The sequence below is a fragment of the Plectropomus leopardus genome, chromosome 9 (assembly GCF_008729295.1).
Source record: "Plectropomus leopardus isolate mb chromosome 9, YSFRI_Pleo_2.0, whole genome shotgun sequence".
NCBI lineage: Eukaryota > Metazoa > Chordata > Actinopteri > Perciformes > Serranidae > Plectropomus > Plectropomus leopardus.
In genome coordinates, this window is record NC_056471.1 from 11122549 (window position 1) to 11149925 (window position 27377).

The following is a 27377-nucleotide window of genomic DNA, read 5'->3' on the forward strand; positions in this document are numbered from 1 at the left end:
AACACTTACTGTATCACAATAAATACAAACAACCTAAAGGAAGTTATTATATTAGACTATAGCTGTATTCTTTGGCAACTGTTATAATCAACTCCTTTCCTGAAATTGGTAACTGATCTGAATGTAGTGGACCTTTTAAAGAAATTTAATCTAGCAACAATTACCTGTGTAAACATATACTGTTTCTGCGCTGAAGCCAAACCACTGAACGTTATCACATCATGAATAAGTGGAACTATAATCTACATGTAAACTGCTAATCTTGAGGTTGACAATATCAGGTCCATGTTGAAAACTTCTTACAACACACTGCCAGTAAATAAAGGTGGATTTCGCCAAAGTAAATAAAACAGTAAACATTTTGAACTCAACAATGCATCATTTTGCTTGTGTTGGAGTGAAACACCTCAAATACCGACATCTTGCTGCAAGGAAATGGCTTCATCCTGGTCATGTTATAGAGCCGCTACAGGCTAAATTTTGCTCCCCATAGCCACCAGTTTTCAGTGTATGCTGGCAGGCTGAGAGTTCACAGACGCACAGACACAGACAGACACACACACACACACACATAAACCCTTCAAAGGGGCTCATTTAATCTCAAGCTGTTTATGAGTGGAGCGTATTGACTTAATGGTGTAATAAAAGATCAATGGGCCCTCACTTAAAAACAAAACAATCTCGGCTCCCACAGGAGGGTGGAAACACATAAATCCATCCCCGATGAGATGGCACTGTGCGTATGCAGAGATAGGATGATGACATGGGACAGTGTGTATGGTGAGATATGATGATGGATCTTTATCATTGCGACAGGTCATTGGCATTGAGGAAAGGCGGCTGCAGGAGAGCAGAGGAAGGGAGGAAAGGGGATGCATGAGGAAGACCAGAGTTAAGAATAGCCTGTTTATAAAAAATGTGTGTGTGTGTGTGCGCGCGCGCATGCAAACCACATTTCCAGAACCACTGAACAATGGCACAGAGCTTAAAAAAAGTGTCCCTGCTGCATTTTAAACCAGACTAACTAAGGCTCTTACCAGAAACCCAAATCACAGGCTATCTGATGCCTTCATGGAAAAGGGGAATGGGAGAGTAAATATTTCCAGATCTACTATACTCTTCATCATGGAAAAAAATATGTGTCTTGAAATGGTCTGTTGCATTAATTTAATAAAAAACGTTTTTAATCTTCTAAAACTAAATTGTAATCATATTTCATGCCATAATTTCCTCTGGTTCTCCTCTCTTTCTCTTCTGCCTCTCACTCTTTCAAAATGATTTGCTTTTCAATCTGCCCCCGGATTGATTTTCAAATGACTGAAATCTGCTCAATTAGCCTAATGCACTTCATTAGCATATGGACGCCTGACCAAATCACAGCCGGCTGACTGGATCTGCTCAGACTGGATTGGATAGGCTGGCTGGACGGTTCACCTGTTCTGGCTAATCACATTGTTTTCTTCTGGCTGGATGATTGGCTAGATACACCGCAAAGGACGTCCCCCTTCCTCAGTTGCCATAGGAGACGTAAACCTTCCACAGTTGCCCTAGAGACAGCTAGGTCCCTGAGTCTGAATGATGTGGTGGTGGCACATTTGGTTTTGTTGTGGTTTAACTGGTGGCTGTAGAAAACTATGTGTTACCAGTGATAACCTTCAAATCAGTTTGAAACCATCCGTGATGGCAAACAAATGTTGCTAAAATATTAAAGTCAAGTTGTCACTGAAATGGGACAAAAACTAAATGCTTCACTCATGTGATTTGTTGTTTAACTGTATACATAAATATATTACACAAATTGTACATTTAACTAAGAAAATAATGTCACCAACATAGCATTCACTTCAAGAAACCATCTGAAAGCTCAACAAGATATTCACAGATTCAAACAGACAGTCACACTATACTCACTTACTGTATATATATATTTCAGGCTATAAAGAAAACCATTTGGTTAAGGGTTGAAAGTCCAGCCAACCCTCACCGAAAAACGACCACACAGGTCGACAGGAAAGCATGTGATGTGATGGAAAAAGCGACAAAGTCTACGTAATGTTGCACAAAAATCAAAGAAGCCCCTATAAGATTGGTGGGAGGGGTGGTGGATGGGTCAAAAAACACGGGATTTTAAACCAATAGGCAGTTGTTTGTGTCCAAAAGTCAACATTGACTTCTTGCAATATCACGCTAGTTTGCTAGTATGTGCAGCATGCTATGCTAGTGATGTGTATGACATGTTGTACATATTATTAAAAAACTACTTATTTAATGCCAACCGATGATGTTCTTCATAAAACTAACCACGTAGTTTTGTTGCCTAAGCCTAACCAGTTAGTTTTAGAGCAGAACTGCAGCCGTTTCATGACATTAAGGATGTGCTTAAGAGTGTAACCGTTAATACGGTAATGCCCAGGACACACTGCATGCGTAAGCAGCACGTGACAGCAACCTCACCGAACTGCTGCGCCTGGCAAACTTGCAAACTTGTGGTGGTCACACTAGCTGTGTCCCAATTCAGGGTCTGCATCCTTCGGAGGACGCAGCCTACGCGGTCTACGGAGGCGACTCACCTGGAGTCGCCTCCGTAGAGCCTCCGTCAGCGGGCGGAGCACTCCGCTGCTGCGGGCAGCACAGCGGGGCTGCTAGGTGGCTACGTGTTAGCATTACTAACGTCACGTATTATGAATGAAATTATGAGATTTAAATGTCCCTCTAAGTTTAACATATCTGGCATTTGATTTTCAAATGAGTAAAAACCCACATTAAGTTAAATCAACGCTCTGATCTCCGCTCTGTGCCGCCATTATTTTTGAAGATCGCGGGCGCGCAAGGAATCTTGGGAAATGGAAGGCCGCGAAGGATAGTAGCGATGTGTCCTCCAAACAGAGGGAAAAGAAGGCCGCATTTGTGGGCTGCGAAAGGAGGAGCCTTCGAATTGTGACCAAATGGGACAGCCTTCGCGCAGCGCTGTGACATAATCGGCCTTCGAATGCAGCCTCTGAAGCATGCAGACCCTGAATTGGGACACAGCTACTGACAGCGTTGTTGCTGCGACGCTGCTGCAGAGCTGCCTGCTGCTGTAGAGGTGCCTGCTGCTGTAACTACTGTATTTCCACAATTAAATGCCAGTACATCACTCATAAATGAAGCCACTGTATTGTCAAAAACATGATTTTCCAAATATTTCACGATGAAAAGCCTTGTGTCATCAACTGATGGGATTCTCTCCAAATTAACACTATTAGAGGGCTTTTATTGTGTAACGGAGACAGAAAAGGTTGAGTTTTTACTCACTTTACCAGTGACTGTGAAACTGACTGAAACTGTAGTAAAAGGAGGTATAAAGTCAGTACGACCATTTAAACTCAATATTCAATGTCTATTTTTGCTAAAAACTGCATGAGTCATGCGGAAAAAATTTGCATGCCTCAATTTCTCTAGATGTTCTGCAACTGATCAGCAGCTGAGACGCGCCTGAGCAGTGCTTCTCACGCAGGCAGTGTGGTTGCTCTAATCTGTCAACATAGGCACCGGAAAAACCCCCCAAAAAACTACAGGTTCCGCGATGCTTGCATGCTCGTGTACTTCCAACGCACGCAGTGTGTCCTCGGCACAATATGTGTTGTTGTGGGGCTGATGACACAAGCCGTTTTGGGTGTCAGTGGAAAAAAAACCTCTGCTGTTACAGTATGACAGATTGTTGGCAACTCTATTGAATTAGTTAAAAGATTTATAATCACAATGAATAAAAAAGGTTTTCTTCTTGCAGTTGTACCTGTTAAAGGTGAATGCAACTTTAAGATGTTAAACCATTTTTACAACCTCCCTATTAGAGCCTCAATTTTTACAGCCTACCGACAAGCAGGCCCTCTACTTTTCAAGTTCTTTCCTTCTAGCTGTAACCATTAAGCAAATGTTTCAAGTGTCTCCCTCCACATGTTGTAGTTGCCAGCACAGTGGGTGGAGCTGGGTCAGAGCTTGGTGTCTCAGCTGCCGCAGAGACGTGGCTTAGCTTGGCTCAGAGAAGAAAGGTTTGCGGTTACAGCCGCACAACCAGCTCCACATGGTGCGGACACCCACCCATAAAAACAACAGCCCAATACAACCAACATAGAACGAGCGTGGTCTGTCCCACTGTCCTGTGAATGGCCTCTGGGGATTTATACTGAAGCTTCTCGTGGGAAAGCACATACAGTTGGATTGGAAAAACATAATTATGTACAATTCCCAAGTTCATGAAAAGTTTTGTCTATATGAGAACTATGTATTATTTTATGAAGACTAAGCTTCCTGAACCAAACATAATCAGCTTTGCAAGACGAAACTACATCAAAGGGTTCATTTCATCAATTTGCTCATTTAATGATCTTTCCCTGAATGGCTCTCTAATGAGGGAAACTGAGAGATGCTGCTCCTCTCCTTCATATTGCTCTTTTTTGGCAATGCAGGAAGTTAGCATCTCGATCATAAGTCTAGTGATTAGAGGTTAGCATGTAGGCCGGTGTCTGCAGCTGTGGTCATTAGAACCGCACTGATTAGGCACCCACAGGGGGTCCGCGTGATTGGGTATTTATCTCCAGCCAACAGACGCAATTAAAATTCCCTTCTCAAGTCGGCCCGGGCCGGAACCCCAAAATAGTGCTGACAACCCCGCCTCCTCCCCTTCTCTTTTCTCTATCTTTCCGTTTCAAGACTGCCTCCAAATCTTTGTGGCTCAGAGCACAAGGTCTTCACTTTATCTCAATTTGCACCCTCTTTCTCACTACAGGAGCGCAACCTCCATGCAACCTTGCTTTTCTTTCACGGAGTCTCCCTTCCCTTCCCATCCCCCCCAAGTCTCACGGTGACTCTTCCCCGAACTCATTATGCTACTGTTAGGTCTTCATAATGTGCTATTAAGTAAATGGACATGCTTTGTGCAGTGCTTCAGAGTAGCCCTGCTGCACGTTCTAATTGTTTTAGTCCCGCTGTCAACATTATGCTAAATTATGTGGCTTTTTTAGGGGCAGCCACAGTTTAGCAGAACGGCATATATGTAGTGGGGCGGTGACAAGTTTCAGCAGGGGAGGTACTCACCTATTCACCCCCACATCTGTGCTACTGACGTGGGGCCCAGGCTCCCCTGCCCTCCCCCTGTCCCCTGGATCTGAGCCCCTCTGACAGGAGGAAACACTTCAAGAGTAAATAATGTGTTTTCTCAAGTTGTGCCAAATCACAGGGTGAGAGAGGAGGCAGTCAGACAGACAGGAAGAGGAGCGAAACAAAAGTTGACAAACACACTAGCAGCTTTGTGAGGCTGTGCCTGGGCAAAGTTCTTTCGGCTAAATGCTCACATCATGATGATGCTAACATGCCAATGTTTAGCAGGTGTAGTGTTAGTGTTAAATTTAGTGTTAGTTAATAATGTTAATATTTGCTAATTGGCACTAAACACAAAGTACATCTGAGAAGTAGGCCTACAGCTGTTGGGAATGTTAAATTCAAAATGTGAACTTGCTGGTGGTACTAGGGGAGAAGTCTGGGGTGACTAAAGTCATTAGGATTCAACGTCTGGGAGCAATGACTATAAACTGGGCATACACTGTACAATTTGAGCCCTTCGAATGTTGAGCTGCATGACTCATTTTAGAGATGGAAGGAATTTCAGCTTCATTCAGCGTCATTTGTAGAACAGTGTATACAGGGGAGTGAGAATCAATCATAGACCGATCAAGTGTTCCCAACCAGCTGCTGGATATTACGGATACATTTCGGTCAGCCATTATCGGTCAGCTATTATCAGGCTCTTTATTGACAATTGTCAACAGCCAGAGCAGTCCACAAGAGCCGACAGACTATTTTATTACTATTTACCATAGACTGGAAAAAAAAGGACGTAGTTACCATGACATCCCCCACTGGTTTTTAGATTCCAGTTTTGATGCCTAAAAGTTTGGTATTTTTTGGCAATGCAATCTTGTTTTTTTGGAGCCAGAATTGACCATATTTGGGTGATAGGCTGGAGCTGTGGAGGAGTAAGGGGTGGAAGCCAAGGACACTATTGGCCATTTGCTGGTCACTCAAAGCAGACTGCCATTAATTATGCATGAATTTAAGCCTTAATAAAAAGTTAACAGGTGACTACTTAAAAATGTACCTCCTGTACAGTTGCCATAGACAAGCAAATTGTCTAAAAAGACCAAAACCGTTTGTTTTACCAAGCTGTAAACACGTTTATTTTTGCTGTAAAGTTAGGCATCTATGGGGATTGACTCACTTTAGAGCCGGCCTCAAGTGGCCATTCAAAGAACTGCAGTTTTGAGGGACTTCCCTGTTGGCTTCCTTTTTACAGGTTGTCGCTTGCTATTCACACACGCGTTGGGAGCACATAAATCATGAGTTTTATCTTTACATTGCAAATATTTACTCGTACAGTGGGAGTTGGAATGAACAACATTTTTAAAATTGCTATAAATTGGAAAGTGTATGCCCAGCTTTAGAAACTGTATGAAATGTACATATCACGATTATAGTGACCAAATTATCACAACTATCATTATTATCAGAATATTGTGCTGAAAACACTTATATCTAAAAATGTCAACCCCATGATGGTGCTAGAGGAAAAGCCAGGCTTTCACCAAAATCAGCAGGGTCCATCCTCGGGGGACTGTGAGTGTCTGTACAAAAATGTAATAGCAATCCATCCAACAGTTGATGAGACATTTCAATCTGGACAAAAGTGACAGACTGACTGACCAACACTGCCATACCTAGAGCCAGTTGCATAGCTATAAAAAAAAAAAAACTAACAGAAAACAGACGGTGATGTGTCGCAGAAAAGGGCAAGGGGAGAGAGAGGAAGCTAAAGGCTGAGGCAAAGAGAAATCGTGCATGAGTGACAAGGTTTCCCTAGCATTTGGCCGCAATGGTTGATGGAGACAGATGGTTGCCCAGTGGAGTCCCTTCATACCAGCAGACCAGCCCCGCTGCTGAGGCCTTCAGCTTTTAACCCTCTGAGTGCTGATAAGGCACTCAGCTGAGGGAAAAACAGGTGTGTATTGGATCCCAGTCACACACAAACACACGGATAACCAAACTGCTGAGAAAGATGGGGCCTTGCGATAAGCAATAAAAATACTCTACAGCTCCAGATGTACTGGTTTAGTGTGTGTATGTGTGTTGTTTAATGATCCTCCTTATCATACAGAAATCACTCCTTCACTGAGCAAGACACTTGCACACTTAAGCAGCTCCACCTCACTATGGCACACACACACACACACACACTTAAAGACAATAGGCAGGGCGTCAGTGCGTGAAAATCCCTCAGGATGGTGACGCCTGAGAGACAAGCGCAGAAATAATCCCTGTCATCTATCCCTGATCCTGGAGAGTCGTCGGGGAAAAGCGTCGCTGCCTGCCGCGCTCCCTTCTCTCTCCGCCGTAATCTCTCCCTAGCAACCAGGCATTGGCGTGGTGATTGGACCAGCGTACCAGCGGTTGCTATAGCTACAGGAAGCTCCCCTTCCCTGTAACCCCCCACTTTTTTTCAGTGCTGTCTCTTTTTCTATAACCTCTTTTTCTTTTTCTCTTTATTCATCTTGCTATTTGCCATTTTTTCTCTCTTCTTCCCTTCCACTATCTTTCTCTCCATCTCAATCCATTCCTTGCCTTCAGAGACGGTGGTACAGTACAGTAGGTTGATGTTACTAACACAGAGGTTGAGTGATGGGGGCTAATGGCATCCAAAGGGAGGCTGAACTGACTGAAAAAGGTCTGCAGAGAGAAAGACAAAGATGCTGCAATTTCACAAGAGCCCTGGTGAGAACACTGGCTAGCCTCAGCAGAGCAGTCAAGTATTTATCTGACCTGTCTGTGTAAATCTGCTATTCCCTTTAGCATTAAGTTTTATGAGAAAAATCAGTTTTGTGTCTGTAAATAAATAACTACTGGGGGCAGCCTGGCAGTTTATGTGCGAATGTGTCTGTGTTTGCATCTGTCTTGTATATTTGTTTCTGCACTTCTGTGTTGGCTGCAAGGGAAGCACATGCACGTTTTGCCTTTGCATGTGATTTATGTGTGTGTTAGCTTTGCGCTCGTGCCACTGACAGGCCCTGCTGTTTCTGCTGGAATCCAAGAGTGCCAATTATGCTTCAGAGGCGGGATAAATGTGGTCACTATGTCATTAGGCCAATATGCACGAGTCAGCCCGTCTGCCGGTAATACAACACCACATCATCCATACAGTACAACCCGCTGCTACACTGAGAAGTGCTACAGGACACACATAATCCCCACAGATACACACACACGCATACACCCCCTACGCCTTCTCCATGTCTGGAGTTGATGCATCAGTCTGTGAGCTGGCTTCTGTCTTGAGCATTTTCCACAGACTTCTGATTGCGTGGCTGCTCCTTCGTGCTATAATCAGCTGCTGTATAATGGGTTCAAATGAGAGGTTAAATGCACATGATTAGTGATCTGTTCTTCTTCTGACTAATGCATGAGAGAGGAATTATGATAATGTGTCAGAGGGAAGGTAACGTGGTTTGATAAAGCACGGATAAACAGAGGGAGGATAAAATGATAGATTGATGGATGCATTTGTACATGCTAAGTGAATGTGTGTGCTCGCAAAGTAACTCTGACTGTTTATGATCATGATTTACGCAGTGGGGCATAGTCAGCCCTTTTGAGGGAAAGGGAAAAGAAAAGAAAAACGTAGGAAAAACATGGGGAAATAACTAAGATTTTATGTCATAGTTTTCCAGTTTAAATGAATGGACTGAGGCGCACACAATATCACTGGTCAAGGTCAATAACCTGAGTATCCACCATGATTCTCCGAAAGAAAATACTCGCCCGGCAAAGAATTAAATCAAATGTTGAAACACACCCCAGCTACAGAGTTCATAAACACGTCCGACAGATAAGGCAATTGGCAGCTGACAGCGCATTGTCGCTCCGGCACAATGGCATAATACAGTTTAGCCATTAGCCTCCAAATCGCACGCCCCACATGCCAATGTCATCCCATCCCAAGATGAGAAATTGATTTCATGCTTGGGCGACTGTCATCAGGAAAGAAAGGGAGAAAGAAACAGAGGGAGAAAAACTGAGAGAATAAGCAACAGCGGAAGAAAATATAGAAATTCGATCTTAAATCCGGCTGATGCATTCACAAGCATTCAGCCTCGGAAAATGTACAGAGGAACTAATGAAGAGCAGAGAATAGAGACACAGACAATAGAGAATAGATTGAGTTTATGAAGTTCAAAAGAACATGCAACATGTTTGTGTGTGACGGGGGTCGGACACAGAACAATAAAAGCTTTAGAGAACTGCTGGCTCTGCAGAGGCCCATGCAGGACAGCATACTATGGGCAGGGATGTGGCAGGGTCTGGCCGCACAATAATGCCCCATTGCCTCATGGGATGAGGAGAGCTCTCTGGAACATGAGAGGGGAGGGGGTCTGATGGGTGCATTTAACATGATGCTCATCAATGACAGTTTTCCATTACTGTACGGCTGCTGCGAGTGAGAGGGAAATGAAAAGGAAGGAAGAGCAAGTCAGAATCAGATTGGTATTACACTCAAGTGATGATGTAATGTTTAGGCGACAAAAACAGCACCCCCATCCCCCCTTTTTCTCCTCTTTTCTGCTTGCTTCCTGTGTTCACCCCCCTTTTTCTCTGGGGCACAGAATAGAGCCCTCCGATTGGTTAATAACACCATAGAGATGCTGAGAATATCCACCAACCAGGGCCCAGGTGCCCCTTCACACCGTTACCACAGCAACCCCTCACAACCACAGCGAGCATGCACGCATGTATGGATGTGCATGCTTGTATGGCTGAGTGCATGTGTGTATGTGTGCACTGTATACATGTGTTTTTTTGTGTGTGTGTGTGTGTGTGTGTGTGTGTGTCGGCTGCACGTAGGGAACATGTAACAACAGCCCTCCAATGAATAGCCTTCAGTGTGTTTATCTTGTGTGTAACAGCTCTGGGCTGCACAACAGTGTGCTGCAGCTCATACAGTAAACACAACTTACTCAGATTCTTCTCCTCAACAACAGCTGCTGCAGAAAAGTGCCAGTGGGGTGGATTTACTACTATTTTTTGTATAGCTATATGGAACTAGGGCTGGGTGATATGGAGAAAATGTAATTTCACCATATTTTCACTATACCACATGTGAATAATCAGGAATAAATCTGTTAAAAGACAGAAAATTCATAAACTGTTTTATTTAAATATGGTATAAGTCAGGATATTAAATAGCCTTATTTTGGCAATTGGTTGAAATTTTCCATCCATCCTTCCATGATCAGTGTTGGTACAACAACCAGCAATTCTCAATGTTCTTACAAGTGTGTGTGTGTGTGTGTGTGTGTGTGTGTGTGTGTGTGTGTGTGCTTGGAAAAGTGTTCAAGCTGTGTTAGCTACATTTCACCAGCTCTTCCAGCTTTTTTTAGTCTAATAAATGAAGTCAACTAACAAAGAATTACTCTTATACCAATCTTCCTTACATAAACATAACTTAGTTACTTCCTTTGATTTTTTTTTCTTTTGCATGCCCCTTTGTATCATTTTGTGTCCACTCTCTAAATTCAGAGGTTTTTGCTGGTCCGAGAACACAGCACAGGCAGAGTTCTCTATAAGTACTTTTCTTCTCAGCTGCAGTTTGTGACATGCAAGGTGGATAACTGATCTGACAGTCTGTACACAACTGATCTGGTCAGACTGATAGATGAGAGGAGCAGCTGTTTGTGAGTAAATACAAACTTTTATACTCAACAGAATGAACGATTAATATTCACTTTTTCAACGCACCTGATGTTCTGCTGCTCTGTGTCCGTACAGTGTGGAGCTATAAAAAACCAAGCTGTATAGATCTTTCAGAAGTGCTCCTAATAAACAGTCCAGATGCAAAAATAGAAAATCTATTTGTGGTGGCAGTTGTTAAAGTTGTGGCGGCCAACCACAAATAAATAAATGTATGGGAAACCCTCATGTATTCATCCAATCACCCAGCACTATTGTGGTGGTAGTTACTTAATTTACCTCAACAACTACTACATTCTTACAGTTATTTTCCATTGGTCGTGACAATTTGATTCAATATAAAAGATCAATGCAAGTCTATAGTTTATTTATTGTAATTGTCTGCACTATAATGGTGCATTTCTCACATCCTGTTTAACGTACTGTAAAATTTTACTTTGTAAATATTTAGTGTCCTTAAATCAGAGAACCATGATGCCTTCAACTATACAACTAAGCCAGTGTAACATTATGTCACCATAACTCAGTTATGCCCATGAGAAATATGGTGAACAAAGAGGGGAGAGATTTGTCAGAAATTATGTCAGATTAACCTATAATTATGCAGAAATGTGTGTGAAAACATCTCTGTTGAGTACACATTTCCTCTGAATCTATCTGCTGGCTTTATTCAAAGTCATCTGCAAATGGCTGAAAGTAACCGTGACTGACTGTCTTTGCTTTAGAGATGCCATTATTAACATAAAACTGAGTACACTTGCTCCGGGCTGTACAGCAGCATGACAAATACAATTCCTCGGTTCTTTGATTTCTGATTTTCACTTGCACAAATACTCCACTGTCGTAAATCCCTTTTAGAACTACATTTAACTCGATCAATGTAGAGGACTTGCTTTTGCAATCTTGTTGAGCCACAGAAAAAAAGGAAAACATCTAATTCATCAGATCATCAGCTTCCTAAATTTTACACTTTCATTCATGCCATCTGTCTGAGGCATGAAACTCCCAGAAAACATTGTGCCTGCACAGCTGACAACATGAGCAAATATCAGGAATAAAAAATATATTTGCTCTGTTCTGTTTCTTTTGGGTTTTTTTGTTGCATAATCCCATATAATCCCCTATATCTATATCTATTTCTAATAAAGACCCCATATTGAGCATTTTTAAAGCTAGGCTGACAATTTCTTTGCTGGGTATGTAGGTCCAAAGTGCCAATACCATTCCTTTAACCCTTTGAAATAAGCAAATTGGCTTGAATCTTTTTAAAACATGGGAAAAAGACAATGAGTTAATTAAAAGTATATATATAATGTAATAGTATATATATATATATATATATATATATATATATATATATATATATATATATTTTTTTATTTTTTTTTTAACAAAAACACCTGGATTAAACTGCAATATAACTTTGAATGTGTAATTATGTAATCATGTTTTATATATAGTTTTCCTATAGTTTTCTTTTTTTTTTCTTTTTTCCCTTTACAATTGTCCCTAGCTTCTTTTAATTAGTCACCAATTTGCTTGAGAATTCGAATCCTAAAATACTTGTAAAGGCATCTGAAAGTACAAGAAATGTGATTTTTCATAGATACATACATAGATACATTTATTTTTACAAGATCACAAAATAAAGAATCGCTTCTCACACTCAGACTCTCCCTGTTGTAAGAGGATGAGCGATGATGTCACCATTGTATCTATTGCAGGTCACTAGTGCTCACCTGTAGCTATAGCTATAGTTGACACAGTCTTATTACACCTCAGCGTACAACCGAAGGAAAATCCCTACAAGTTGGCAGCGCAATAACAAGCTACCTAAGCAGGAGCCTAAGTCCCCTGCAAGGCACCTCTGATCCGTTCCAATCCCCACTGTGGGCTAATAGTAGCACTCAGCATGCACACAGGGAGATGGATGGAGAGTGAGTGTTTATGTGTCAATGTGTGTGTGTGTGTGTGTGTGTGTGTGTGTGTGTGTGTGACTGGAGAGTAAGGATGTGATCAAGATAAATGTCTTATTTTCAGTCTACTACTGAAATCTAAGACCCATGTCATTTAACTTCAACAACATTCATGACCAGGACCACCCATGCCTGGAGACGCTGTAAGACAGCACCTGTTTGTCTGATCACCACAGCTGTTTGTCTACTCTAACACTTGCTGTGTTGTGTCGTTGTGGATTGGTTTCCCATGTCTTACCGGTGCAGGTGAAACACTTGACGTGAAAGTGGGTCTCTTGTACTCGTACCACCTCCCCTTTGCATACTTCCCGACATCGCTGGCACCGGATTGTTCCAGAACTTCTTTCACCACCCGCAGAGCCTTGCTGATAAGCTGTTGAAGACAAATAGACACATTTAACCCTTTGGAACCTGAGAGAATTGGCTTGATTTCATTCAAATACATGGAAAGAAGGCAATGAGCCACGAAAAGAAAAAAAAAAACTGACAGGAAAAATAGTGAATAAATAAATAAAATAAAATAAATATTTTTAAAAAATAAAAGGAAAAAGAAAGTTTAAAAACAAGATAACTTAGAGACAGTCCTTAAAATGCAAAATATTCTAATAAAAGAATTTTAAATATGTAATCATGATAATTATGAATAGTTTTCTGAGATTCTTTTATTTTGTTCCCAGATATTTTTTCCTTGTATTTTAATTTAAATACATTTCTAAATCGTCTAAATTCTTTTTATTTGCAGTACATTTCTTTGCAAGTTGCTCACTGCCTTTCCCCCCGTTTTCTTGAAATGAATTGCACCAATCTGCTTTGAGTTCAAAGCTTTAAATACTTTTAATACTTTAAGGCATCTTAAAGCAGCCCAAGAAAAGTGATGTTGCTTTGGGTTTCAAAGGGTTAATATACTTTTTATGTGTTGCTATATTGCTGACTGTTTGCTAAGACCAACTTGCTACGTCAGTTAGGTTTTCTACTTTTGCACAGCACATATGCAGTTTACAATGACAACAGTGGCAGATTACTGCTTAAAATCCTTAGTCATTTTGAAGAAACATGTTTCCAACAATGTGTCTCCCTGACAGACAAGAAATTACATCTCAAATTTTTTTAATTGATCAAGTCTTGCCTACTGTGTCTTTTGTTTCTTCTTCTTTTCTTTTGTTTTTGCTCATTGATCCATATTCTTATTTGCGACATTGGTTTCTGTTTTTCCACACCAGACAAAAGAGCTGACACAACCAATTACACAATTTCTCTTCTTGCTTTTGCACAACAATTTATTTTCTGACGCGTTCCATCGCGCACTGTCCACAATACTGAAATGGAGCAGAGGAGATCAAAAGATGACCAGACAGACAGCTTTTGGTGGTTGTTAGGACTTTCAACTATTTCTTCAAAAAAAGAAAGAGAGAAAAAGTGAGATGTAGGGCGCAAGCCACAAACAGCTATTCAAGCCAATTTTCATAGTGGCCAAATACTGGAATTACAACTCCCAAGTCTACCATGTGATGCCATTTGGCCCCAAAAGACTAACATGAAAGAGTCTATGAATCAGAGGATACATTTTCTTGAGTGCAAAATAACTCAATTTAAGATCAGAACTTGATCAATTCAGTCTGATAGCATTTGGAAAGTCTATAGGGCCACAAGATTAAATAATTTCATACCCAATCAAGTTAGTTGAGCACTAAACCGAAATCAGTCAGCTCCTCCCTGCGGAAATCTCTAGGACAGTTGCTCTATGGGCCAGATGATGCAGACGCTTTGCCAATCATACGCCATAGTTGACTGTTTTTGGTGCCATGCAGCACTGAGCAACTTTTTCTAGGAATGAAGGGGTCCTGCCTCCAACACTGTATCCAGGTCTCTTAATACATCCATGGATTAAACACGCCTCCTTCTACTGATTTTAAGGAACCATTCTTGAATTTAAAAAAACAATTAACACTGCGCTAGTGCTGCTCTCTCATGTGAGTGCTCTGATTATTAAGTTCATTCCAAAACAGACATCACGATTTATTTAGGAGAAAAAAAATCTGATATTCCCCAAAATGGCCAGAATAAAAAGATCCTTTATTTTATAACTTAATTTTCTACCACTGGGACAATTCAACTGAGACTGGGGTTCAAATCAGGCTGCTTCTCTTAAATTGTTAAATAGTTGAATATTCGGGGTCACCCATAACAACAGAATAGATTGAAATGTGCCTGGCTTTGGAAGTTATGTTGGTTGATGTTACCACTGTAGGTAATAGGCTAGTTAACTGGACGTGCTAATGTTTACAGCTTGTGTTTGAGCAGAAAAACACAGTATCATGTCGATTCGTTACACTTTTGCTGTTGTATTTTCAGTTTTGTAGAGAGAAAAAAAAAAAAACACAATCCAAAAGCCTTGCAACAGTCCCATATACACTGCTTCAACATGCAGAAAAATCCAAAGCTTGAAGGGCCTGCCTTCCCTAGCTACAGTTGAAACAAATAGTTTCACCTCATAGTTACAGGTATAGAATGGAAATACAATATAGCCTATTGCCTACTAATGAAACTGGATACAGGCATTGTCAATCACATAGACACAACCCTAACAAACATTTCTGTCTCCATCCAAAGCAAATGCAGCATCCACTTTAACGAACATAATGACATTGCATTATTCAAAATTATAATGGCTTTCGGCATTAAGCTCCACAAAACTGCTTTTCATTTTCAAAGGTTTCTCCACTGCATGCAGCAATCCATCAGCAGAACTGGAGCTGTGAGTTCACTGCAGACTGTACTGTGCGCAGTTCACACAATAAGATCAGTGTGTAGCTCTGTCAACACTTGTTCTGAAGCTGTGAGGTCTGACACCTATGTAAGCTGGGTAAGCTCCAGGCTTTCTCTCCCACTGTCTCTATTTTTCACACACTCGCACGGCTGACACACACACATACACACACACGCACGCATACACACTGCTGCGTCAGGTTAGAAAGTGGATGGATCTCCTTACCTCATTATGCATTAGCTTACATGTCAGACTCCTGCAAGCCCGATAGCTATTTCACATTGTCGGGAAAGCAAGTTCTCACATACACTAACAGAATAATGCTCTCGCAAGCAAAAAAGTCAAAATGATAGATTAATCTGATCTTAAATGAGTGGGGAAAATTAATTTATCTAAGACCTCTTAGGCTCTTAGAGGCTCTTTAAAGGTCTGTCCTCTCCTCCAGGCTACAAAGATTCTCTTGCATTCACAAGCAGAGACAACCAGCCTCCAAAAGACTGTGCCAGAACAGCTGGGTTCACAGTCTCTTATTTTGCTCGTTTGTCCTGAAGGAGCATGTGAGTGCTCCTACACTCAGCGGAAGGACTATAATGGCAGGGTAACCAGCTGGCCTTACTGTCTACCTGAAGAGCTGACTGAAGGACTTTTGCAGCGGCACCGGCACATGTGCTGGCGTGACAGAGCTACTGATTCCATTTCACTGGATGAATCCCGAAGGACTCGCGGCACTTATAAAGTCTAACAGCCTTGCACGCTTCATAGCCCGTGAGCACCCTTTGCATGCTCCGAGTTTGACGACAGTATATGCAAAGTGTATAGGCTTCAGCATGTGTGCTGACTGAGTGTGAGGGCATGCATACATCCATGGGTGCAAGCAGGGCCATGTTGCTATTTGTTTAAGTACCAGAGTGCTCCTATGGTTACCATTAAGTTTTGATTAATTTTAAAGGTTATGTAACCACTGCTCCTACAGATGCAAGTTTGCATACATTAGTCAACTCTAAGTATAAAATGAAGCGATAATTTGCTGCCTTTTCATCTTTAACTGTTAGACTGAAGCCCTTTTCACACAGAAATTGGGCTATAGGGCTGCTACTAAAGCCACTTTTCCACCAAAGGATTTCGGTATAGTACCTTTGCAACCAAAAGTGCTACCTACAAAGAGATACCTAAACCCTAGATTTTTGCAGTGTTTCCACCACACATATTACTTTTACATGTGGGCGGGGTTGTTCGCTCACTCGCTGCTCCATCCAGCAGCACTTGCTGTATTTCCCTGTTCATCAGTGAAACAGAGTGAACCATGTTTATCGTCCATTGCAACTTTTAAGGTGGAATGTTGTATTTCCTGTTCCTCAAAATGCATGAAGTTGACATCATGATTGGATCTTCAAGCACTAAAAAAATGTATATGGATTTCAACAAACTGTAAATACTTTTTTAACTTGGAGAAAAGCCGTTGTTCCGGTGGGCTTCCTCAGCAGTCCACCCCTGGGTGCAATACAGTATGAATGCATGACTGTAGTTTATTTTCTGTTCAGGACAGGCGTGTGGGCACTGGAAATATGCAATCATGATTAATTCCCACTCCCAATCTCCCACACTCAAGTCTCTGTTAGTTCATTGTTTCCCTCACAATGCTGGCAGCACCGCTGGGACCCACTACCCTGCCTGATAAGTGCCCAGCCAATGGTTCAAATAATGGCACCCCTTTGAAAGTGTTTTTTTTATACGTGCGTGTGTGCGTGAGAGAGACCAGGCAAAGGGAGTCTTTTTTTTATTGCAAAACCAAACGAGCAACACTGATCCCATCAGGTGTGAATGAGAGATAATGGGAGTACTAATGCCAGTACATGCAAGCCTGCGCCAACACTGGAAACAAACAGGGCATTTACTTACAATGCTGACCTTCTGAAATATGGCCAAAACAAACCACTGGCACAGCATAACCTGAAAAGAGACTGTCAACACAAACCTAAGTTAAACAGGTACAGGTGTGGCGAATAGTGAGGATTCCTGCTGATGTTCAACAAGTATCTTTTAATTGATGAGCTGCTTATTGAACTTGTTGGATGTGCATGCCAAAAAAGCCGCACCCACGCAGAGAATCCAGGTACACAATCAGCTCAGGAGCTGAAGCATTACGTAACTCTATCTAATTGTGTCAGGGCGTTCGTTCTCATTGAACACAGCCAAGCTCTCTCCACCTAAACCCATTACAGAGCTCACTAACAACCCTCTAACCTCTCCCATGCTGAGGTGTTGAGTCATTCTTCTAATGATAGCCACCAGACTACAGGTGTAATCTACTGACTCCAAATCAGCGGCGAGTGCCCCACGAGAAAAAAGCCCACAGCAGACGGGTGATAAAAACAGGGCCAGGGTCAGCAGAGGCCGACAGCATCCCCAGGGACTGAGAGGCTGCTGCTATTTCTGCCCCTGACCTGACAGCCCCCGGGAAGAACATGGGAGCTCAGTCACAAGGGATGCTGGGAGATCAGTGGTGACGAGTGAAGAGCAGGGTAAAGAATCAAAGAAGCAAAACAAAGATGATGTGGGCTCAAGATGAATTGTTAAAGGGAAAATCTGTTATTTTACTTCTTTTACTTTACTTTGTAGTTAGAAACATATCTTAGTTGTATCAGCTTTTCAGGGACAACTTTAAAATAGCATCTTATGTACAGCTTGTCTGCATTTTCATCCAAAATTAAGAAATAAACACAACCTCACGTTGTCAGTCATGTTTATACTTGGGGTCGACAGATTATCAGCCAGGCCTATTATTGGGGCAGATATCTGGTACATGGTATATTGGTATATTTGGATATTTTGGTTTGCCGCTTATCTGTATCAGTGTTTTATTTTAATGATCGTCGATAAAATTAATTCATGAAAAAGTGTGCTTATTACGTCTCAGGAAGCTTTTTTAAATTCGTTTTTTATTTAAAATTTGAACGAACTTTAAAGAAAAAGTTGCAGGGAACTTGCTGTTTAGGATAGTGAAAGTTTCAGTTTTGACTAAACATTCGCTAAAGGCATTTAAACAAAGTGCTGTGTTGGAGTTTGTCATATTCTTATTTCTGAATTTCAACAGACATATTTTCAATTTTATTGTTAATGCATATCAGTTCCATATAACAGTTTTCATTTTGTACTAATAATCGTTATCCGTATCAGTCCAAAAAGGTTCATTTTAGCCTACCAGATAACGTTATATAGCTGTTCTTTTTTATGGCTAGCGTTGCTTTTCCCACCTTAACAGTTTCGACTGCTGTGTCTGCAATCTTCCTCACAAGTGTCACGTGGTGTTGTTGTGACCTCCACTCTTTATCTAGGTTGGTTTTTCCACCTGAGCGGTGGAAAGACGACTGTCCGGTGTCCGTGGTGCACCCCCACTTTCTGACATCCGTCCTCCCCACCCCCACCCTCGGACGCCTGACTCCCATCAAGCGGCCGAACACCCACCTCCTGGCGGCTGGAAGAGTTTCTCGCTGCCAGGGGGACTCGTCCTTCCACCGCTCAGGTGGAAGAACCAACCTGGAGGTCACAACAACACCACGTGACACTTCTGAAGTAGACAGGCAGACACAGCAGTTGAAACTGTTAAGGTATGAAAAGCAACACTTGCCACAAAAAAGAACAGCTATATAACATTATCCATATCAGCCATGAAAAGCCAATATCGATTGACCCCTAGTTAAAAAACTTTTTTTCTTAAAATACATTGGATATTTTACACAAGTTCACAGGGTCTCAATCACTTATGATTCTTAGTGGCAAGTTTAATCGCATAAGGACCTGATATCCATAGAATTCAGGCTGTTGTCTAAATTAAGGGTTACTTGCTTCAAAAATGAAGAAACCAAAATCCAAGCTTCTTTTCAGGTATCTATAAATCATATCACTGTCACTATATTCATGTTTTTCCAATTAAAGGGGTGTCTAGCTAAAAGAGCTAAAAGTGCTGTGCATTTTGGGGCAACATACTCTTTAACATCAGCATTGTATACTACATATTGACATCAGCAACATCCTGTCTTCCCTGCTTGTAATTGAATGCAGCCAATGATCAGGTGCCTCCCGCCCCCCTTCCCCTCTCTTCATCTCTCTTCGTCTCTGTCAGGACCTTGGCCTGGAGCATTCATCAGAGCAATGATAGCCAGTCCAGTGGTATCACAAACACAATGTCACTCTATGGAGAGAGAGAAAGGTCAGACTGCTACTGACAGTCTGAATGATCACTCAATCCCACCAGAAGCCAAGGTCACGGAGACAGAAACCTCGAAGACTCGACATACAGTCCAGCCACAAGAGCTGCTTGAGTCTTCTTTACGTCCTTACAGATTAAATGGCAACTTATTATTTCCATACAGTCTCCATAGTTTCCTTTCCACAAGGCCGGTAATGGTTGTACACAAATCAAACTGAATACCACTGTGGTAACCACAATGACTGTAACTGCAAATGAACAAGAAAAACATGTGCCTCATTTTACCTTGGACTGTAAATGCATACCAGTGTGTACATGTGTGTTTGCATCTGCGCATCTTTGTCTCCCACCTTTGTTCTCTGTGTTATTGAACTAAGGCGTCTGGCAGGAGGAGTGATAAATGGTTTTTGGCTCTGTTTTGGACTGCTCACCAGATGAGGCAAAGTAGGAGGAATCATATATGATGTAGTTCCCCTCACTGTCTACCCTTTTTGGACAAAAACAAAAAAAAAATGACATAGAAACAGCACAGGAAATATCATTTCATCTAGCGCTATACATTTATTTTTATCCATTTTAGAAGTGGGGTCACTGGATTATTTACTCAATTCATTCACTCTGATCCAGACCAAGATAATGTATCTCTAAAGCTACATGCCATAAAATTTAACATAAATATTCATGGTTCCCAAAGGACCATTACATAAAATTTTGTGGACTCTGACATTTTGTCTATCACCATCATAAAGTCGAGTCTTTTTGCACTATCAGCAACCCACGCTTTTTCCTTCTCTTGCCTTCATAAGGTCAAAGCAATCTTGTAAAGCATTACAATTAGTTCAGTTCAAGGCATTTTCAGTCAGTCATTATACCAAAGCTCGCACTGATTTGGACTAAATCAGGTTTACAGAAAATCAGGCTGTTTCGAGCCCTTTCTTGAATAATGTTATTATTAATGTTATTCCTTGACAAAAGTAGATCAGTCTGCTTGACTGTACTGTGCTTTAAAGTCCCCTGTGAAACAGAAGTTAGAGCCTCTTCAACTTCTGTACTGTGAAGTGTCTGCCAGAAAAAAACAAACACACTTCCCTCGCCATTAGATCAAGAGTAGGAACAGGGAGAATGAATGAAATGGATTTCAGTCGCATTGTTTTGGAAATAAAAACAAAGGATTTGACCACTGATGTCCAAACACACACATCTCTCCCTATCTCTCTTCATATTGCTGTTTGCTAATACAATTCAGTTGTCGCCAAGTGCGGTTTTACCGGTGTGGCTTGCTAGTCTCCTAAAGTCTTATTTGATTGGATGAACTTTTAGTATACACCAACAAGTGCAGGATGAGTCATCAAACATTTGAAACTGTTTCACCTGGTCTTACAGAAAGAGAAAAGACAGAGATTTCTTTGAAAAATACTCTAATACTGATTTTTTTTACACATATTTGGCACATAACAAGAGATAAATGATCAATTAACACGGCGAAACAGAATTAAAACTGGGAGAAAAAATGTTTCATGGGGACTAGGGGTCGACCAATATTGAATATTAGTAGCTAATAAGACCAATAACTGATATTTGGAAATAATGTATGTTTACAATAACAATGAAAATCTTTCTGCAATTATTAAGAATTTAGAATGTAACAAACACTAACATAAAAAAAATGTTTAAATGCCGTTTAATCAAAACAGAAACTTCATATACATCATATACAAAAAGTTCACAGCAACTTTTTTTATGTTAAGTCAAATGAAAATGTAAATAAAATTTAACAAATAAAAATAACTTCCTGAGGTTTCCAAAGTAAAAGTTCCGTGCTGACGAGACTTTCTATTGGACTTTTAGTTAATTAATTAATTTAATTGGCAATCATTGAAATAAAAAGCTGATACAGATAATTGGCAAAATGCCAAATATCGGCCCCAATAATTTGCCGATAATCCGTCGACCCCTAATGGAGACTTAAAGCTAAATGCTGACGTCAGCATGGTAACACGCTCATAACAACAATATGAGCCCAATTCCATGTCTTACAATAGTGTGTTAAAATGCTTATATTTGCTAATTAGCACTAAGTACACAGTGCAGCTGAGCCTGTTGGGAATGTCATTAGCTTTACAGGTATTTGGACATTTAACAATACTGGACAATCATGGTGGCGCTAAATCAAAAGCCAGGGGATCACCAAAGTCATTAGAGGATTCATTGTCTGGTAGCCATAATATATAAACTCATTCATTCAACCATTGTTGAGAAGTCTGGATCAAGGTGGTGGAGTGACTGACTGCAAGCGTGTCTTGAAAGACTACACATGAGGCTGCGTAGCTGAGAAAAATGGGCAATACTTCCACGGAGACTGCAACTATAGCTGGCGTTGGTTTCCATACTTATCATGCATTCAAACCATATGTCTTAATCATTAGGTTGCATGAGACGCAGACACGCTGTTTGAAGTTAAGGCACCCAAATGGGAATGCCTTTCGGATGTATTTCATCTGAGAACTCTCTGCTATATAGAGCGAGAGAGAGGGAGGCGGAGAGGTGTCAGTGCTGTCTGTGATGTATAGCTCTGCAGATCCCTTCAGGTCCCTGAGCTCAATGATCAGGATATTGATCAACATGTGTTTTATTGCTCCCCTGAAACACACATACCGTATGTACACTCAGAAACGGCCTGATTTGTCAGTTGGGCTTTTGCGAAACTTGCATCTCTGCAGGATTATTTCTGGGTGTGCATATAGAAGTATATTTTAAGTATGTTATACCAAGGTCCTTTCCACCAGAGACTAACCTGCTGCTCACACAGTGCTGCTTCGACCGCCAGCCAGGCAGAAAATAGGAGTCTGACCAGACACACACACACACACACACACACACACTCACAAAACCCAGTGACCATGAGAGATAGAAGGCCCAGAAGATGAAGACAGACAGTCGGAGCTGTGTGTAATTACTCCGTGTGTGTCGATGGCCTCTGGGCTATCACACCCAATGCAGCGGAAAACACGGCACACAGCACAGCCTAACAGGCCCATTCATGTCCAGATCTTGAGAGTGCTGGGAGGGGAGCATATGTTTGACTGACCAGAGGGGTGACAGTGAGGAGGAGTGAGGAGGAATGAGGAGGAGAGGAGAGGAGAGGAGAGGAGAGAGATGGTCTTTCCTCAGTTCAGATGCCTGCTGAGTTTATGCCTAAAGCCAGAGTACAGACACATGTCACACCATCATCTGCCTGCTGTGAGAATGCTGACACACACACACACACACACATACACTCACATACACACTTACATGCAAACCACAGGTTGACATGTTGTTGATGTGTGTGTTTGCTTGCATTTCCTTTTGAAGCACATGCTTTTAAATCACCTCAGCCTGTGACAGCTCTCCACACGCGGGCTGCATGCGCTCCTCCCCCCTCTGTGTCAGCTGAGAAAAGCATTTTGAAGCTTAACAAAAGAATTCAAAACATTTTCTCAGGGAAGCGAGGAGCTGCGACACCACTCCCGGCACGCACAGCACCGGGCGCTGGCAGTCAGGCAAGGCTCGGTACCAGAGGGTTAAGAGCACTGGATGAATAATGTAGTGGCACACAATGACAGGCTAGATTATGAATGATGCAGTAAGACCCGGTGCCTCCTGTAGACAGGGGAGGGAGGACTGGAAGCATATGACACCACGAGTTCACAGAGCACCTGGAGCACATCAGCTGGCCTTACTGACAGCTAAAAGTCTTCCCTTGGAGATCCAAGCTTGTGAATCAACCAGTGATAACTTGTAAACAACAAAGTGGAGGCAAACAGACAGGCACATGCTCACACAGCTGACCTGCAAGCCCTACAGGGAAAGCCCTGATTCAGCTGACAGAGGATCAGGGTCACAGTCAGCTGATACAAGGTCAGCTTAGCATCATGACAGGCCCCGGGCCGGTCTAGGGTAACTATGACAGGAGCCCTCAGGCTGTCAGACTTATTTGTCATGTGCTGCATCGCTGTGAACTAAAACTCCATGAGACCTCCAGCTCAAGGGGTTTCCTGCCCCTGCGATGAATTTTTTTTAGAAGACAGGTGTACCTCTGTGAAAAGGCAACAGCTGACAGCCTGGGTGGTCTCCCCGGAGAGGTCAAATGTGCTGCTGGAGGTGGTGAGGAGGACGAGGAAGGAGAGAGGAGGATGAAAAAAAGGAGTGACAGAGGAGGGAGGCAGACACTGGGAGGGTCCGAGCAACAGCTGTTACAGGGATGAAGAATCCCAAAAATGCCTCTCTATGGATGAACTCTGGGCAAATGCTACTTTGACCTCCAGGTATACTTAGCTCTCCTATCCTCTTTAAACCTGCACAATGGCTATTCTTAGTACACACAATAAGCAGAGGCATGTGTCAGTACATTTCTATACAACAGTTCTACAGGACTTTTTCTGGATGCTAAGCTGCATGAAAATTTAAACATAAAATGTAGCTATGTCATTTAATATTGTAGAATATTGAGGTGGCATCACTGTGAAATTACATGGGTTAAACCTTGATTTGAGTCATATTTACGTTGACACTTTTCAACACATATAGGCTACTATTGTTCACCGCTGCTCTCACATGTAGGTATTGTCTTTGCGCTGTAAGTGGAGATAAAGCGCGCAGGGGATGGACTTACCACTGGAACTCATGATGCCCAATGTTTATCTCAAACAAAGCGTCTCCGTCGAGAATAATCCCATAAAGCACGAGGAAATCTTCACGGAGCAGTTCACTCCTTCCAAATTGTGTCATTAAAAATATCCAGTAAACATAAATGATGCTCCTCACTCTCTCCTGCTTCCAGTCCAATTTCTGAGAAGGTGGACAGAGCCGGAAAGATGCGTCTAAAAAATGTGTAAGAAAAGAAAATTTAAGCGAGGATATTTCCAGTGATTGTAAAATCCAAAATAAAAGCTCCCGTTGTTACTGTGTGGGAATGTCGGTTGTGTGTGTGTATGTGTGTGTGTGTATGTGTGTGTGTTTTCTCTCTCTCTCTCTCTCTCTGTCAGAGAAACAGGCGCCAGTTACCACACAATGCTGCTCAGTCGGTTTCCACCTTCACATTTTCGCTCCTGGCTGATTCCGGCTCCGCCGCGCTCTCCCTGGCGGTGCACTGCTGCTGTCACCGCGCGCCTCTCACGCGCTCTCCACACCGCCACAGCACACCTGTTCCGGTCATCACTTTCAAAATAAAGTCATAAAGGGATTTTCATTACAGTGACCCCAACTGTATCTAGGCGTTCAGTTTACTAGATACAGATCTAATCAGAATACCCTCAGTTTGTTCTTAACCTTCCAAACACAATGATATAAATCAAAGTGTTTTAGTATCGACACTACTGTTATTCAAACTAAAAGTGCTAAAACAATTGAAACATGTGAACCTACTACATTATTTTTAAAGGCCTTTTTTTATATATAAAAATGACTTTTTAGATAGATTTTAGGGGTTCAATGGCCTTTTCCTTCACGACATATATTTGGATAGTTTCATATTGCTTTGCACACAACAACAACAACAAACAAAAAAATCCAAATAAGATAAACCTTTATTTAAATATAACTTTATTCATTCCACACTTGAAAATTTTACACGTTACAGCAGTTTATATGTCAGAGGCAAGATAGAGGAAAAAAGGGGAGGGGACAATTAAGGGTTAAAATGTGATTTAAAAAATACAAATTAGATAAAACTAAAATAATATAGACTACATTACATACACCCCTTTCGCTTTATAGACTACTTTAATCTTTGTCATACCTCACAGTAGCTGTCTTCATATAGTAATGCCCTTGTAATGAAATAATCCTAAACAACCTAATTAGTGTTATTCGGATCTGTGGGCGAAGCAGCTGCAAAGAAATGTGTATAACTTTATTGTGAAAGTAAAACTGCCTTATTTCCGGTATCGCTGCGCCTCTCTGTGAATGACTTGACGGCTCTGTCTTTTTATCCTGGGTGAAGCGACGTCACTCTGGGCTGCTGTGGACGCTTTGGGGACGCTATAGCCTACATCACACTGCCAGAAGTGTGAAGTGTTCAAAAGTCATTAGTCTCAGTCTTAATTCGTTTTTCACACGAGGTGAGATAGATATTCATATTATCTGAAGCATTTTAAATTGATTTCATAATTAGTCGAGTCAGTGTCATTTAAAATGGGACAGAACAATACGGACCACATTAGTAACCTTTGAAGAGAACTACAAAGAACACTTGAAACAAATTGATTTGAAAACTCTGGAGGGCCTTTATAAATCAGAGACTTGTTGGTGTTATTTTTTCTTTTTGCACTGCGTGGCAGGGCTTGTTGCTAAAACTGTTATGACACCGCCCTCTTCTGGAAAGTCGACGTAAACAAATTAGCTAATTGGATTATTTACGGTGGAGCTGCTGTTGAGGAGAGGAGGTTAATTGTGAAGCTGTGGACGGATTTACTATGCTGTGTTTGGTTGTAGAATCTCAGAAATTATTTTAACTGGCCTGTAAAGGTAGCTCAAGCGTACATTCACTTTGGTCCCAGCCCTTTGACTTTGCATGATTAATAGCAGAACTGTTGAGTGTGTCTGAGTCACTTTGGTGTTTTTGCATATAGTGCATACAGTAGGTTCAGTGAAATCAGTGTGGAAGGATCTTCATCAAATGCTTATACACCCATACGCTGTTTACCAAACAGGCTCAGACACTAGTCAAATTACATTTAAAAAGAATTGAAGTTGGTCAGATGCAACACACAGTTAATCTATCAAAGGACTTTAGGACTAGAGAAGAAAAACAGTAGGCAAAGAGCGGGGCAACATATTGATATTATATTGACATTTGGATATGTGACTAGATATGGCCTTAGATTCTGGGTATTGTATATATGCAAAGGCATTTCAGCTTATGACCTTGATGAAGGCCTCAAGCCAAAACGTACTTGTTGAAATGTGTTCTTTTACACATCATTGTATATACTGTTCATATAATACTACTACTACTACTATAATAATATTATTATTATTATATTATATTATTATTATTATTATTATTATTAATTTAATTTATATATTATTGTGTGTGTGTGTGTGTGTGTGTGTTCATACAAACTGGTTAAATAAATAAGTAAAATTAATTAATTAAAGAAATATATAAATTAATATGTAAATCTGCATGTTTTAATGCTCCAGAGATGTATCAGTATCTTTAAGTGTTGTCTTTTTCTTGGTTTTAATGGCTTCATTACAGTGAATTGATCAAACTTTATGAATTTACCAAGCTGTTCTTGCACTCACATTAGTTGTTATATTCACATTACTGATAACTGTTTATCAAAAACTTCAACCCTATATCATCACTATATCAATATTGAGATATCTGGTGAAAAAAAATCTAAATATTGGATTTTTACCATATGGGAAGAGGTTGAAATTCCAGAAACACATTTGTTATTTTTAACAGCTTTGTTGCACGACTAACACGTTTCAGCTTGTGGCCTTGTGGCCTTGTGGGTTTGTGGGCTTTTGGGCTCGTGGCCTGATGACCCTGATGACCCCACAAGCCATAACACGCAGATCTTCCAATAAAGCTGGTGCTGGAGCTTCGACCTGTTCTGATTTATATCCCTTCCCCATGCACCCTGGTAGTAGGTAAAGT

At 41.3% G+C, this 27377-nt stretch overlaps 1 protein-coding gene across 1 annotated transcript in view; it reads right to left on the reverse strand.

The window, feature by feature from the left end:
* Window positions 1–24853, reverse strand: part of ablim3 (actin binding LIM protein family, member 3) — a 61514-nt gene extending 36661 nt beyond the window's left edge. The window contains exons 1-2 of the mRNA XM_042493258.1: window positions 24381–24853; window positions 12988–13122 (exon numbers count right to left, since the gene is read on the reverse strand). Coding sequence (XP_042349192.1) covers window positions 12988–13122; window positions 24381–24393 — 148 coding nt within the window. The 5' untranslated portion in view covers window positions 24394–24853. The remainder of the gene's footprint in view (window positions 1–12987; window positions 13123–24380) is intronic.
* Window positions 24854–27377: the final 2524 nt, after the last annotated feature.